Source organism: Pogoniulus pusillus, chromosome 23 (assembly GCF_015220805.1).
Source record: "Pogoniulus pusillus isolate bPogPus1 chromosome 23, bPogPus1.pri, whole genome shotgun sequence".
NCBI classification, from domain to species: Eukaryota; Metazoa; Chordata; class Aves; order Piciformes; family Lybiidae; genus Pogoniulus; species Pogoniulus pusillus.
Window position 1 is genome coordinate 5020731 of NC_087286.1, and position 14800 is coordinate 5035530.

Genomic DNA, 14800 nt, shown 5'->3' on the forward strand with positions numbered 1-14800 from the left:
CAGACCAGGACTTGGTGCCTCTAGTTGCATTTTGAACCAGACCAAAGAGGAGCAAACAAGTTAAGGTATTGGCATGGCTCATCTTTCAAAATCATCCTATGCAATTTCATGGAAAGGTTTCTCAGGGAGGTTGGATGGGTTTGATCTTCTAAGAGTAAGCATGGTCTAAACCCTTTATAAGTAGAGGTTTAATTTGGAGCATAATCTTGCTGTTCTTCAGCACCAATCCTGACATATCTTAGCTGCTTGTTTCAGGACAAGTTGGATGCTCTTCAAAGGATATTTGCTCTGCTCCATGGGCTGTAAAAAGGACTGAAATGCTCAGATGTGCATATCCAGCCTGGACATATTCAACTTTTCAATGGCTGATTTATATTAGCAGAATCTTCCAAAATTTCCAAGGACTCCTCCCTCCAAGCTCCCTCCAGAAGCTAAAGCACTGTTGACAGTGCTTACCAGTACTTCCTCAGTCCCTCTTCCTAGGAGGCTGCTCACCTTGGACCTTTAGCTGTGCTACTGAGGTATGCTGCCCGACTTTGAAACTGATGGATCCGCAGTCTTCCAGTGTCACCTTCCTCAGAATCAAGCTGTGACATGTCCCTTGGACTCTGATCTCATTCATTTCATTGGATTGTAGGGGAACATCTCCTAGGAACCACTGGGCATCCTGAGCTGTTTCCCGAGACAGCCTGCACTCAAACACTGCATCTTCTCCTTCATAGGCAGTGACATCCTTCAGCATCTCCACAATGGCTGCTGCTGGTTCTTTATGGAAATGTCAATAAGAAGTTGATATCTATTTTCAAGTGATGCTTCCTGGGTTAAACATTTCTTTATGCTCTTTCTTGACAGTAATACAGAATTTGAAAGAGTTAGCAGAAGTACCAAGGACTACATGTAAGGCACAGGCAAGCAGGACAGGGTAGGTTATAACAGATGCATAATGGAGCTAAGTTTGCATCCATACATGGAATCATAAAATGGTTGGGGTTGGAAGGGACACTAAAGATCATTGAATTCCAATACCCCACCATGGGCACAGATGCTTTCCACTAGATCAAGTTGCTCAAAGCCCCATCCAACCTGGCCTTGAACACCTCTAGTGATGAGGAGACAAATCACTCTCATCTGAGATGCTCATGATTCAATTTGGGCACAGGACAACATCCAGCTATCAAATGACTTAACCGTGTCCCCCTGCCACTGGAACCAAGCTCTGCAGAGCTCTTCCCTACTCAAAGCCCCACCTTTCACAAGCACAGCTGCAGTGGTTTGCTGGTCCCCAGTGTCACACACATATTCCCCAGCATCAGCTTCACTCAGGTTCCAAATTGTCAGCTCAGCCACCGATCCATCTTGATGCATCTTGTACTTGTCACCTGGGTGCAGCACTCTCCCAGCCTTCTTCCACTGCACGGTGGTGCCTGACCTTGAGATCTCACAGCTCAAAGTCACAGTGCCACCCTCTTCAGCTTGCTGGTTCTGGAGTGGTTTTGTGAAGGTTGCTGGCAAAGCTAAACCAAGATAAATCAGAGATTTAACAAGTGATGTTCGATGGCTGTCACACCGAGTCTTGGTGACTTGTGTTGTCATTCCAAACCTGGTTCAAATTCAATTCCAAAATGACTTTAAAATCTAAACAGGGAATGACAGAAAGCGATGGATTTCCAGGACCACGAAACACTATTCACTCCTCAAGAGTCCATGGGCGCTGCATACACCAAGCATCTCTGACAGCATTCATGGATATGGACTCTAGAGCATCTAAATGCATTTATCTCCAAATGGGCACCAAATCCAGAATTCAATATCCAATATCTAAGTTCTTGGATAGAGACAGAATGTGATGGATTTCCAGGACCACAAAATGCCTTTCACTTCTCAAGAGTCCATGGGCACTGCATACATCAAGCATCTCTGGGAGCATTTGTGGATATGGACTCTAGAGCATCTAAATGTATTTATCTCCAAATGGGCACCAAACTCAATACCCAATATCTAAGTCCTTGGATATTTGGGAGGGTTTATGGAAAAATATCATGACATAATATCCCTTATTTGAAAGCTGGACCCAGAAGAGATGGAATCTGGACATCACTGCACTAATGTATACCACTAATGGGTCAAGATAGAATTTTGGTGGGTTGAGTTGCCACAAGCCACATGTAGAAGCTTAGTTCAAGCCCAGCTTCCCAGAAAAACCTTGGTGGTGTCTCAGTTACGTCTGAATTGGTTTGTACAAGAGGAGGAGACAGTGTTCAGAGTGAAGACACAGGAACCATGTGGCAGATGTGTACAAAAGCAAGGAAATCTGAAGGTTCTTCATCTCTACAGGATTCTGTATTCAGTCAGACAGTGGGGGAATGTCTGAGGTCAAGGATTCTGTAGAGTTGCATTTGTACTGAAAGCATCTCATTATGCAGCCCTAGGGCTCCTGGGACCCAGCAAAGGAGTAAGGAAGAGAGAGAAATAAAGTCCTAGTGGAGACCTATTTTGTCAGATTGCATCACTGTTGGTTCAGAAAAACACATCACAAAAAAAAGCACCAGACAGCCACAGAGTCTCAGAATCTTACATATGGAACATCTAAACCAACCAAGAGCTCCCTGGAAGGCAAAGTGAAGGCTTTTTGCCACCCTTCAATGCCAAGAACGCCACAGCTTGCTCATTGCCAGAATCACAGATCTACCTCCAGCACCCTCCAGCTATAGACTGTGGATGAGTATCTCCACAGCCCATCTGTTTTGCCTCCTGCTTCTTTCTGGCATGGAACCAGACTGACTCTTTTCTCCACTACACTGGTGCACTGGAGAACTCAGTATGAAGAATGACCATAGAACCTTCCTCAGCTCATGTCCTAGGGTACCGCAAATTCCTTTCTTCTCTCTCCCCCTCTGTGGGTTTGTATGGGAGAAGGCAGCATAAAAACTGCTTTCTCCCTCCCAGCCCTGCACGCTCGAAGGGGGAACAGCAAAATGTGCCCTCCCACATGGAAGCCATGCTGGGACTGGGCTGGCACTTGGCTGGGTTTTAGCACCCACTGTAAATGTAAATGGACACTTTGTCTAGAAAGGGATAAATACAGCAAGGGAGGACAGGAAAAGATTCCCACCTTCAGAGTTCCTGCCTTGAGAGTTCCCTCACCTTGAGAGTTTCCCTGCCTTGAGAGTTTTCACCTCAAGAGTGTTTTCACCTTGAGAGGTTTTGCCTCAAGAGTGTTCCCACCTTGAGAGGTTTCCCACCTTGAGAGTTCCCTGTTTTCCCAGAGTGCCAAACAGGACAGGTTCCTGCCCTGCCTGGACTGTCTCTGCTTTTGGACAGCCCCTACCTTTTTGCACCCTTCTGTGCAAACCTCAGGGCTTGACAAGCCCTGGGGTCCTTTGAGAGAGCCACCAGCAACATCTGGACTGGCCTCTCTCAGATCATATCAGCAGCCAACTTCCCGTCTGCCTCCCAGACTGGGGGCTGCTCGCAGTTCTGGCTCTCCCCTGCTGCTGTGAAGGCAGTGTCATTCCACAATCACCCCACTCGTGGAAGAAGTGCTCGAGACATTTCTGAGTGTGGCAGCTCTGCCACTCTCCTTGGGATTCTGCCACGTGGACATACACTACTGGATATTGCCTGCAGTGTCAGAAGGCTGCTTCCACAGAGGAATCCAGTAAAGGATCATTGCCCAAGGGCTATCTCACCTCCGTGAGTGAGACCTGCTGTTCCCTTATCTTCTGCTCAGCCTGATGGACAGTGGGGTAAAGCTGTGTTTATAGCTTAGCCTTTTCCAGTTCCTGGCTTTCTAAATACCTACATTTGTCTATAATACCCTTTTTTGGGGAAGAAATTCCCAATTGAACTGAATCTGTCAATAAACTAAACTATTTTTTGTCTATAGTTTGGGGGCAGGGTCCCAGGAACATAAAGTAGTTCTATTTTTATAATTCCTTACTCAGCCACATTAATTCCCTGCCTCCACAACAGCTTCTTGGAAGTGGATTTTTTTTCCCTAGAGACTGCTGGAGTGGCTGGGACCACACAAAGATCCAAATGGACTTGGAATTTCATAGAATCATAGAGTCAACCAGGTTGGAAGAGACCTCCAAGATCATCCAGTCCAACCTAGCACCCAGCCCTGGACAATCAACCAGACTATGGCACTAAGTGCCTCAGCCAGGCTTTGCTTCAACACCTCCAGGGATGACAACTCCACCACCTCCCTGGGCAGCCCATTCCAATGCCAATCACTCTCTCTGACAACAACTTCCTCCTAACATCCAGCCGGGACCTCCCCTGCCACAACTTCAGTCTGTGTCCCCTTCTTCTGTTGCTGCTTGCCTGGCAGAAGAGCCCAACCCCACCTGGCTACAGCCTCCCTTCAGGTAGTTGTAGACAGCAATGAGGTCTGCCCTGAGCCTCCTCTTCTGTAGGCTGCACACCCCTAGCTCCCTCAGCCTCTCCTCACAAGGTCTGTGTTTCTGGCCTGGAACACAAGCCCTATGAGTAGATCTGAAGCCAAGGACAGGTCACAGCACCCTCTTACTCATCCTAAGCTAAGGAAGTGGAATAAGGTTCTGATCTTTAAACACTCAAGACAAGCTACCTTTAACAGTTACAGTGGCTGTCGTTTGGTCATTTCCATTGTCACAGGTATATTTGCCAGAGTCTTCTGGTTTTAAGTGATGAATCTTCAAAGTATGGATTGTTCCCTCCTGCCTGATTTCATACTTGGAGCTCGAGGAGATCACCTGAGCACCCCTCTTCCACTTCACTGCAGCATTAGGCTGAGAGACCTCACAGCAGAGGGTGGCTGTTTCTTCTTCCTGAAGTTCTATGCTCTGTAATTTCTCCTTAAAGACGGGAGGTGGCACTGAAATGGTAAACGAAGCAAAGGCATTTATGGTTATCCTCATCTTATCTCAGAATCACAGAGTGGTTTGGGTTAGAGAGGACTTTTGAAAGGTCATCTAGTCTAGCCCCCCTGCAGTCAGCAGGGACATCTTCCAGCTCAGGTTGCTCAGAGCCACAGACAACCTGACCTGGGATGGTTCCAGGGATGGGGAATCTGTCACCTCTCTGGGCATCCTGGCTCAGAGTCTCATGGCCTTCACTGTAAACATTTTTTTCCCTTCTGTCTAGTCTAAATCCCCCTCTTTTAACTTGAACCAATCAGCCTTTGTCCTGTCACAACAGTCCTGCTGAATGTCTGTCCCCAGCCTCATGATCACCCCCCTCTAAGTCCTGAAAGACCACCAGAAGATCTCCCTAGAGCCTTCTCTTCTCCAGGCTGAACACCTGCCCTCCCATCATTGTCAATGGCCTCCTCTAGACCTGCTTCAACACATCCATATCTCTCCTGTGCTGAGGACTTGAGCTGGAGCCAGCAGTGCAGGTGGAGGTCTTGCTAGATTTTGTTTCCCTGCAGTGTTAAAACTTCAGCTAAACAGTTAAGCATTAAACACCACTTCAACTTCTATGGTATATATTTGAGGGTTAAAGCAAGTGAATGGATTCTGGATGAAACTCAAATATTTGTTGAAGTTACTGAAGTATTAAGCAAAGCCTTTACAGATACTTTATTTAGTTCAAGTGAGAGTGGAAGTTTGACCAAACCAACAGCTTCAAAGAGAGAAGGAGAAGGATGTTTGGCTGAGATACAGTAAGAAAGACTCCAAAGAAGGAAATGATAAAAGGAAAAGGGAAAATGAAAGCAATTAAAATCACAGATTCCATCTGCTGGAGCCAACTTAGTCATTTCATAGAATTATAGAATCACAGAATGTCACGGGCTGGAAGAGACCTCAAAAGCTCATCCAGTTCAACCTCCCTGCCAGAGCAAGATCACCTAGCCCAGATCACACAAGAACAAATCTAGGCAGGTTTTGAACATCTCCAGAGGAGACTCCACAACTCCCCTGGGCAACCTGTTTCAGAGTTCTGTCACCCTCACAGTGAAAAAAACTCATCCTCGTGTTTAAATGAAATTTCCTGTGCCTCAGCTTCCACTCCTTGACTCTTGTCCTGTCAACAGGCATCACTAAGTAGAGCCTGGATCCATCCTAGAATCATAGAATCAAGCAGGTTGGAAGAGACCTCCAAGATCATCCAGTCCAACCTACCACTCAGCCCTAGCCAGTCAACCAGACCATAGCACTAAGTGCCTCAGCCAGGCTTTTCTTGAACACCTCCAGGGACAGCAACTCCACCACCTCCCTTGGCAGCCCATTCCAATGCCAATCACTCTCTCTGCCAACAACTTCCTCCTAACATCCAGCCTATACTTCTCCCGGCACAACTTGAGACTGTGACCCCTTGTTCTATTGCTGGTTGCCTGGGAGAAGAAACCAACCCCACCTGGCTACAATGCCCCTTCAGGTAGTTGTAGACAGCAGTGAGGTCACCCCTGAGCCTCCTCTTCTCCAGGCTAAACAACCCCAGCTCCTGGCACTCACCCTTTATGTACTGCTAAACATTGATGAGGCCACCTCTCAGTCTGTAAACCACCATTTCTCTGTAAGCCAGCTGGCTGCAGGACCCTGGTGACCTCTCCACTGTTTACCCCTGGTGAAGACAGCCTACAAGACCACATCAGCACATCTCGTGCACCCCAAAGGACGAGCGCCCTGCTAACGCGAGCTGACAAGGGGCAAGTGATGGGCTGAAATTTGCTACTAGCATAAGCAAAATGTCATCTGGTGTCATAGAACCATAGAATCAACCAGGTTGGAAGAGACCTCCAAGATCATGCACTCCAACCTCGCACCCAGCCCCAGCCAGTCAACCAGACCATGGCACTAAGTGCCTCAGCCGGGTTTTTCTTGAACACCTCCAGGGACAGAGACTTCACCACCTCCCTGGGCAGCCCATTCCAATGCCAATCACTCTCTCTGCCAACAACTTCCTACTAACATCCAGCCTATACTTTCCCCGGCACTGTGTCCCCCTGTTCTGTTGCTGGTTGCCTGGCAGAAGAGGCCAACCCCCACCTGGCTACAATGTCCCTTCACCAATCCTGTTCCTCTCCCACGCCACAGAGAGCCCTCACCTTTTACTGTGAGCTCTGCCGTCGACGTGTGGGACCCCACTCGGAAAGCGACGGTGCCAATGTCCTGCTCAGTCACCTTCTTTAAGGTCAGGGTGTGAATCTTGCCTTTTTCCACTGAGATCTCGTTCATTTCGTTGTCTTGCAGAGCAACATCCTGCAGCCTCCATTCCACATCCCTGGCGTTTTCATGGGAGACCTGGCACCGGAAGGTGACATCATCCCCCTCACACACCACCATGTCCTTCAGGCCACTCACAATGGTCACGTCAGGCTCTGCAAACAGTCACAGAATCATAGAATCAAGCAGGTTGGAAGAGACCTCCAAGCTCAGCCAGTCCAACCTAGCACCCAGCCCTGTCAAGTCAACGAGACCATGGCACTTAGTGCCTCAGCCAGGCTTGGCTTCAACACCTCCAGGGACGGTGACTCCACCACCTCCCTGGGCAGCCCATTCCAATGCCAATCACTCTCTCTGACAACAACTTCCTCCTAACATCCAGCCTAGACTTCCCCTGACACAGCTTCAGTCTGTGTCCCCTTCTTCTGTTGATGGTTGCCTTGCAGGTGAGCCTAACCCCACCTGGCTACAACCTCCCTTCAGGTAGTTGCAGACAGCAATGAAGTCTGCCCTGAGCCTGCTCTCTGCAGGCTGCACACCCCAGCTCCCTCAGCCTCTCCTCATAGGGTTCCAGCCTTGTTGCCCTTCTCTGGACACCTTCCAGCACCTCAAATCTCTCTTGAATTGAGTCCGTCACTGATCTCACCACGAAGGGGGAAAGATGAGCCAAAGCACAGCAGCACTGAATAGTGTAAGCTGGAGACTGCCAGAGGTTATCTCGTTGCTCAAAGCAGAGACCAGCAGGTTGCCCTGCTCCTTGTCCACCTCCAAGCATAATTCAGCATTTTACATTGTGACTTGGATACTTGCACAGAATGACATCAAAGCTGGCACTTTGCAAGCAGAATTGATGCATGCCATGCTGGCAACCCAAGCTGGCTGTGGCCTGGCTGGTGCTGTGCTCTCAGTAGGAGAGGCCTGGAGCACAGCCCTGTGAGGAGAGGTTGAGGGATTGTTTAGCCTGGAGAAGAGGAGGCTCAGGACAGACCTCATTGCTGTCTAAATCTACTTGAAAGGGAGGCTGTAGCCAGGTGGGGGTTGGGCTCTTCTGCCAGGCAACCAGCAACAGAACAAGGGGACACAGTCTCAAGTTGTGCCAGGGGAGGTCTAGGCTGGATGTTAGGAGGAAGTTGTTGCCAGAGAGAGTGATTGGCATTGGAATGGGCTGCCCAGGGAGGTGGTGGAGTTGCTGTCCCTGGAGATGTTGAAGCAAAGCCTGGCTGAGGCACTTAGTGCCATGATCTAGTTGACTGGCTAGGGCTGGGTGCTAGGTTGGAGTGGATGAGCTTGGAGGTCTCTTCCAACCTGGTTGATTCTATGATAGAATCATAGAATGGTTTAGGTTGGAAGGGACCTGCAACCTCAGCCCGTTCCAACCCCCTGCCATAGGCAGGAACACCTTCCACTAGAACAAGTTGCTCAAGGCCTCATCCAACCTGGTCTTGAACACCTCCCAGGGAGGGAGCAGCCACAAGCTCCCTGGGCAACCTGTGCCAGTGTCTCACCACTCTCACTGCAAGTGAGCAGAGGACATTCGTACTTCTGTTTGCCTGATCCTACTTCTAGGACTGCTGAGCAAATGTGAGCAAAGATAATGCACACAACCTGCAAGAGGCAGAAGCTGCCTGTACTCTGATTCTGCTGGGGAATGCCAAAGGGGAAGCAGCTCAGCCTTCATCTGAGCAAGCACAGTGCAGTCATACCACTGAGGTCTCCATCTGCACAAAAAATGGTGCAGCTGGGCTTAATGAGCAGAGCATCTACACTATTGGGTAGCCTGTAGAGATGCTAGGGGTGATTGTTCCACACTAGTGGTCCAACCTGAAAGCAAGCTCTGCCTGTAATGGCATTAAGGCCAGAGGCAGCTGCCACGTGACTGGAAGCTGGGGGTGAACCATCTGTTCACTCACATCTATATGATGTCAAGCAAATATTTCAAGCCATGAGTCAGAAAGTACAGCTGCCTCTTCATGGAGGCATGGAATGGCCTGGCTTAGAAGGGACTTTTAAAGGTCATCTAGTCCAGCCTCCCTGCAATCAGCAGGGACATCTGCAACCAGAGCAGGTTACTCAGAGCCCCCAACAACCTGACCTGGAAATGTTTTCAGGAATGGGGTTTCTACCACCTCTCTAGGCAACCTGGGCCAGTGTCTCATCATCCTTACTGTAATAAAAAAGTAAGTGTATTAAAATCTCTTTCTTCTCTCCAGTCTAAATCTATCTCTTTTAGTTTAAACCATCACTTCTTGTTCCATTATTAAAGACCCTGCTAAAATGTCTGTCCCTTGCTTTCTGATTGGCCTCTTTAACTGCTGAAAAGCCACCAAAAGGTCTCCCTGGAGCCTTCTCTTCTCCAGGCTGAAAAATCCCAACTGTCTCAGCCTGGGTACGTAGCACAGAATCATAGAATCAACCAGGTTGGAAGAGACCTCCAAGACCATCCAGTCCAACCTAGCACCCAGCCCTAGCCAGTCAACCAGACCATGGCACTAAGTGCCTCAGCCAGTCTCTTTTTGAACACCTCCAGGGACGGTGACTCCACCACCTCCCTGGGCAGCCCATTCCAATGGCAAATCACTTCAATCATTACTGTGGCCTCCTCTGGCCTTACTTCAACATGTCCATGCCTCCTTTGCCTGAGGACTCCAGAGCTGGCCTCATCACTGCAGGTGGGAACTCAGCAGAGCAGAGGGGCAGAATCACCTCCATCCACCTGCTGCCCACACTGCTTGTTATCAGCCCAGGACGTGGCTGGTTCTGGGCTGTGAATCCACATTGCTGCCTCATGTCCAGCTCAGCTTTTCATCAACATCCTCCACTGCTCAGCTTTGGTGCATCCACTGACCATGAGGTGGTTTTTCTTATGATACCCTTCCTATGCTCTGCACTACTCAATCCTTTAACACAATTATTTGTCAGAGTAGCAACAATAATGTTGCAAAATCCTAGCACCTCAAAAAATCCCCTTGCCCCAGTCAACAGGTCTTGCCTTTCACAGTCAGTTTTGCAGAGCTTGTCTCATCTCCAGCCTTGCAGGAATACTCTCCAGCATCAGCAGGCTCCAGGTGATGGACACGCAGCTCACGGACGGTGCCGTCCTGCCGCATCTCGTACTTGGAGCTGGAGTGCAGGAGAACTCCATCCTTCCTCCACTCCACTTCTGCTTTGCTAATGGATACCTCACAGCGCAGCTGGGCTGTCCCTCCCTCTTCCACCTCTTCATTCTTCAGCTGCTGCTTCAGCCGGGGTTTGATGGCTGCAAAGCAAAAAGCAATAATTACACAACCTGCTTGCACAGAGCCACAGAATGGCAGGGGCTGGAAGGGACCTCCAAAGCTCAGCCAGTCCAACCCCCCCTGCCAGAGCAGGAGCACCTAGACAGGACCACACAGGAATGCATCCAGGCAGGCTTTGAATATCTCCAGAGAGGAAGACTCCACAAGCCCCCTAGGGCAGCCTGTTCCAGTGTTCTTTCACCCATTTTGAGTGCCAGGTCTGCACAAGTCAGCTCGAGGCACCTTGGGGTCTGATGTTGCAGAGCAAATTTGCATGACGTGGTAATATGACAATAACAACTCCCTTTTCTCCATAACCAGACCTTCATTCTATATAACCAGACCTATATTCTATATAACCAGGCCAGGAGAGGATCAGGGAGCTCCACAAATATATGCTTCCCATAAAATCCAGGGCATCCACATTACACCTTATAAATACATACATATATATATATCTCCTTTAAATATGCACAGAAACAGGGTTTGAAGGGAGCACAAGGATCATCTAGTTCCAACCCCCCTGCCATGGGCAGGGACACCCTACCCTAGATCAGACCTTCTCCTGATGCAGCCCAGGCTCTGGTTGGTTTTCTGGGCTGCAAGTGTACACTGCTGGCTCACATTGAGCTTCTCATCCACCAGCATCCCCAAGTCCCTCTCCTCAGGGCTGCTCTCCAGCCAGTCACTGCCCAGCCAGCCTGTCCAGCTAGGAGAGGTGTTCCAGCCCTTACAAATCCCATGTGCAATGGAGACTCCAACACACACACACACTCTGGCTAAGCAACATTTGGTACTTCCTGCTTAAAGCTAGTGTAAATCTCTTTGTTTTTCTAGAAGCACTCACAACTGCCAACACTGTAAATGTAAAACTGTAAAGATTTAAGCAACTGTTAAGTTGGTGAAGTTTAATGTCAAACTGTTAGGATTTACAGTGCAAACACTTTGAAGATTTAAGCACATTTCTGATCTCTGCTATCTTTTCAAAACCTTAGACCATCAACAGTGAGTCCTTCCAGAAGATGCACACACAAACAGACCACACTTATTCAAGCAGGGTATGGAACAGCTCAGATAACAGCTTGTTAGTGATGAAAATGAGAGGAGAATTCTCATCACCCATGTGTGAGCAAAAGAGAATCTCAGTGCTTGTGGTTCCTCTGTCTGAACCCTGCTGTGATAAGTGCAAAGCCAGCACAGCAGCTCTCTTATGTGTAGTTTGGACCCAGGAGCTACATCAGAGGTCAAGTTCAGGCCAAGAGGGTGAAGTTTGAGAAGTTGTGGCTTAGACTAAAGGCATAAATCTCACCCAACAGCTTGAGATGACCACAAACATTTCACAGGTGGTGACTGACCACAGGTATTATCTCTGGCTTGTTGAAACATCACCTTCCCAGGATCCTCATAGGAAGGCATTATGAAATTTGGATGTAGCCATTTTTTAATGCTTTTACAGACAACCCTCCCAGTCCCTCCCATAATTGTCTATAAATTGATTCAACTAAGCCAGCAACGAGTGTGAAGAGCCAAAATCAAAGGTCTATGAACTGATTCAACTAAACCAGCAATTAGTGTGAAGAGCCAAAATCAAAGGTCTATAAACTGATTCAACTAAACCAGCAATTAGTGTGAAGAGCCAAAATCAAAGGTCTGTGAACTGGTTCAACTAAGCCAGCAACGAGTGTGAAGAGCCAAAATCAAAGGTCTATGAACTGATTCAACTAAGCCAGCAACGAGTGTGAAGAGCCAAAATCAAAGGTCTATAAACTGATTCAACTAAATCAGCAAAGAGTGTGAAGAGCCAAAATCAAAGGTCTATGAACTGATTCAACTAAGCCAGCAACAAGTGTGAAGAGCCAAAATCAAAGGTCTATGAACTGATTCAACTAAACCAGCAACGAGTGTGAAGAGCCAAAATCAAAGGTCTATAAACTGATTCAACTAAACCAGCAAAGAGTGTGAAGAGCCAAAATCAAAGGTCTATAAACTGATTCAACTAAACCAGCAAAGAGTGTGAAGAGACAAAATCAAAGGTCTATGAACTGATTCAACTAAGCCAGCAACGAGTGTGAAGAGCCAAAATCAAAGGTCTATGAACTGGTTCAACTAAGCCAGCAACAAATGTGAAGATCCAGAACTACAGGTCTATTAGAATTTCAAAACCCTCATGGTGCAGTTTTCTGCCTTCATCCTATCAGAGCAAGGTGTCTATAAGCTCTGCACTGTGCTTTGCAGCCTTAAAGAACCACTCCACAAAGGCTGCCCCACAAGATCCACTTTTCTGAATCCTGGTTTATGGCTGGCCACCTCTTTGCTTCATGTTCTTAACTTCTGGAGAGGTTCTTTCACCAAGGAACAAAAGAATTTCATTCTCACGAGGTCACAAATCCCTTTCCCCCTCTGGTCCATCGTGAGGCAGTGCTAACCATTCACTCTGAGGATTGCTGTGCTCTGCTGGTCTCCCGTGTCACAAGTGTAATCAGAGGCATCTTCTGGTTCTATGTTATGGATCACAAGTTCAGCTGTCTGACCACTCAGTTTGATTTCATATTTGGAGCATGGGAAGAGCTCCATGGTGCCTTTCCTCCACTCCACTGCTGCATTATCCTTCGTCAGCTCGCACTGGAATTTCACCGAGGTTCCTTCTTCTGCCTCCTTGTCTTTGAGCTCCTTTTGGAAAAGAACTGGCAGAGCTAAAAGGAGGGGAGGGGAAAGAGGAATAGGAGCTTTGATTGAAGCCTGGGTCAAGTCCTGGTTAACACAGGTAGGATGGAGAACAAGATACAAGTGCTATATTCTTATGCAGGATCCATGTATTCTAATTTCCCTGCAGATACCAGATCCTCCTGCCACATCAGAAGCAGCCATCTACATTTATAACATTTATTTCCTTTGTTCCCTGATTCAAATCCTTCCCAGGGTTGAAGACTTTGAATAAACTTATCCTTCAGTTGATCTAACAAAGACTCTGAGAGTAAAGAAGTCCAAAACCCTGTGGACAGCCTTGCTAGATCAGGAAGACTTTGAATAAACTTAGCCTTCAGTTGATCTAACAAAGACTCTGAGAGTAAAGAAATTCAAAACCCTGTGAACAGCCTTGCTAGATCAGGAAGGTTGTTGGTAGTCATCTCCCAGCATTTGGAAGAAAATCTGGTTTTAAATGTTTGAAAGTGCCACATGAAATCATAGAATCAAAGAATGGTTTAGGTTGGAAAGGATCTCAAGGATCACCCAGTTCCAACCCCCTGCCATAGGCAGGGACACCTCCCACTAGAAGAAGTCACTCAAGGCCTCATCCAACCTGGCCTTCAACACCTCCAGAGAGGTTGTGGAGCACAGAAACACCCAATGTGATCAAAGATGCTGTGCTCCACCACCTCCCTGAGCAACCTGTGCCAGTGTCTCACCACCCTCACTGCAAACAACCCTTTCCTAACATCCAGTTTCAATCTCCCCTCTGCCAGTTTAAACCCATTACCCCTTGTCCTGTCATTACCAGACCTTGTCAATAGTCCCTCCCCAGCCTTCCTGTAGGTCCCCTTCAGATACTGGAAGGTCACTATAAGGTCTCCTGGAAGCCTCTTCTTCAGGCTGAAGAGCCCCAACTCCTGCAGCCTGTCCTCATAGCAGAGCTGCTGCAGCCCTCTGAACATCTTTGTGGCCCTCTGTTGGCTCCAAATGTCCAGATGGTATATTAAGACATTGCTCTTTTTGACTTCTCAGCCATGAAGCCAACAAAGAGCCACCCTCTCTCACATCACTGGGAAAAAAGAAGAAAGCAGCACAGAGCCATTTTGGTTGAAAAAGACCTTTAAGATCATCAAGTCTAGCTGGTAACCCAACACTGCCAGGTAGCCACTAAACCATGTCCCTCAGCATCACACCTACACATCCTAGTGTAGCAGATGAAAATACTCATGGTGGGGGGGTAGAAATTATGTACTTGAAACTATTCATATTCAAACCATTGCTTTGAATGTTGGATGGAATCTACACCTTTAAGAGCCAGCTGACAGCACCTACCTTTCACATGTAAAGATGCCTTGGTTTCCTGATCCCCAGAGTCACAGCTGTACTCTCCTGTGTCTTCTAATTTGAGATTATGTATTAAAAGTTCTACCAGGCATTCCCTCTGCCTCATTTCATATTTTTGGCTGGGTTGAAGCCCCACTCCTCCTTTCCTCCATTCCACTGCAACGTTGGGTTTTGACAACTCACAGCAGAACGTAGCTGTGCTTCCTTCATCTGACTCCTTATTTTCTAGGGGCTGCTTAAATGTGACAGGCAGTGCTGCAAAATGTGAAAGGGAAAGGTTTTAAGAGTAGCTTAGGATTCAACCCTACCATCACTCAGAGAAGGCTTGTTTTAATGATT

At 47.7% G+C, this 14800-nt stretch overlaps 1 protein-coding gene across 1 annotated transcript in view; it reads right to left on the reverse strand.

Moving 5' to 3' along the window:
* Nucleotides 1–14800, reverse strand: part of OBSCN (obscurin, cytoskeletal calmodulin and titin-interacting RhoGEF) — a 249742-nt gene that overhangs the window by 114191 nt on the left and 120751 nt on the right. The window contains exons 55-61 of the mRNA XM_064162395.1: nucleotides 14450–14716; nucleotides 12853–13119; nucleotides 10141–10407; nucleotides 7034–7306; nucleotides 4592–4858; nucleotides 1248–1514; nucleotides 496–765 (exon numbers count right to left, since the gene is read on the reverse strand). Of these exons, the coding sequence (XP_064018465.1) occupies nucleotides 496–765; nucleotides 1248–1514; nucleotides 4592–4858; nucleotides 7034–7306; nucleotides 10141–10407; nucleotides 12853–13119; nucleotides 14450–14716 (1878 nt within the window). The remainder of the gene's footprint in view (nucleotides 1–495; nucleotides 766–1247; nucleotides 1515–4591; nucleotides 4859–7033; nucleotides 7307–10140; nucleotides 10408–12852; nucleotides 13120–14449; nucleotides 14717–14800) is intronic.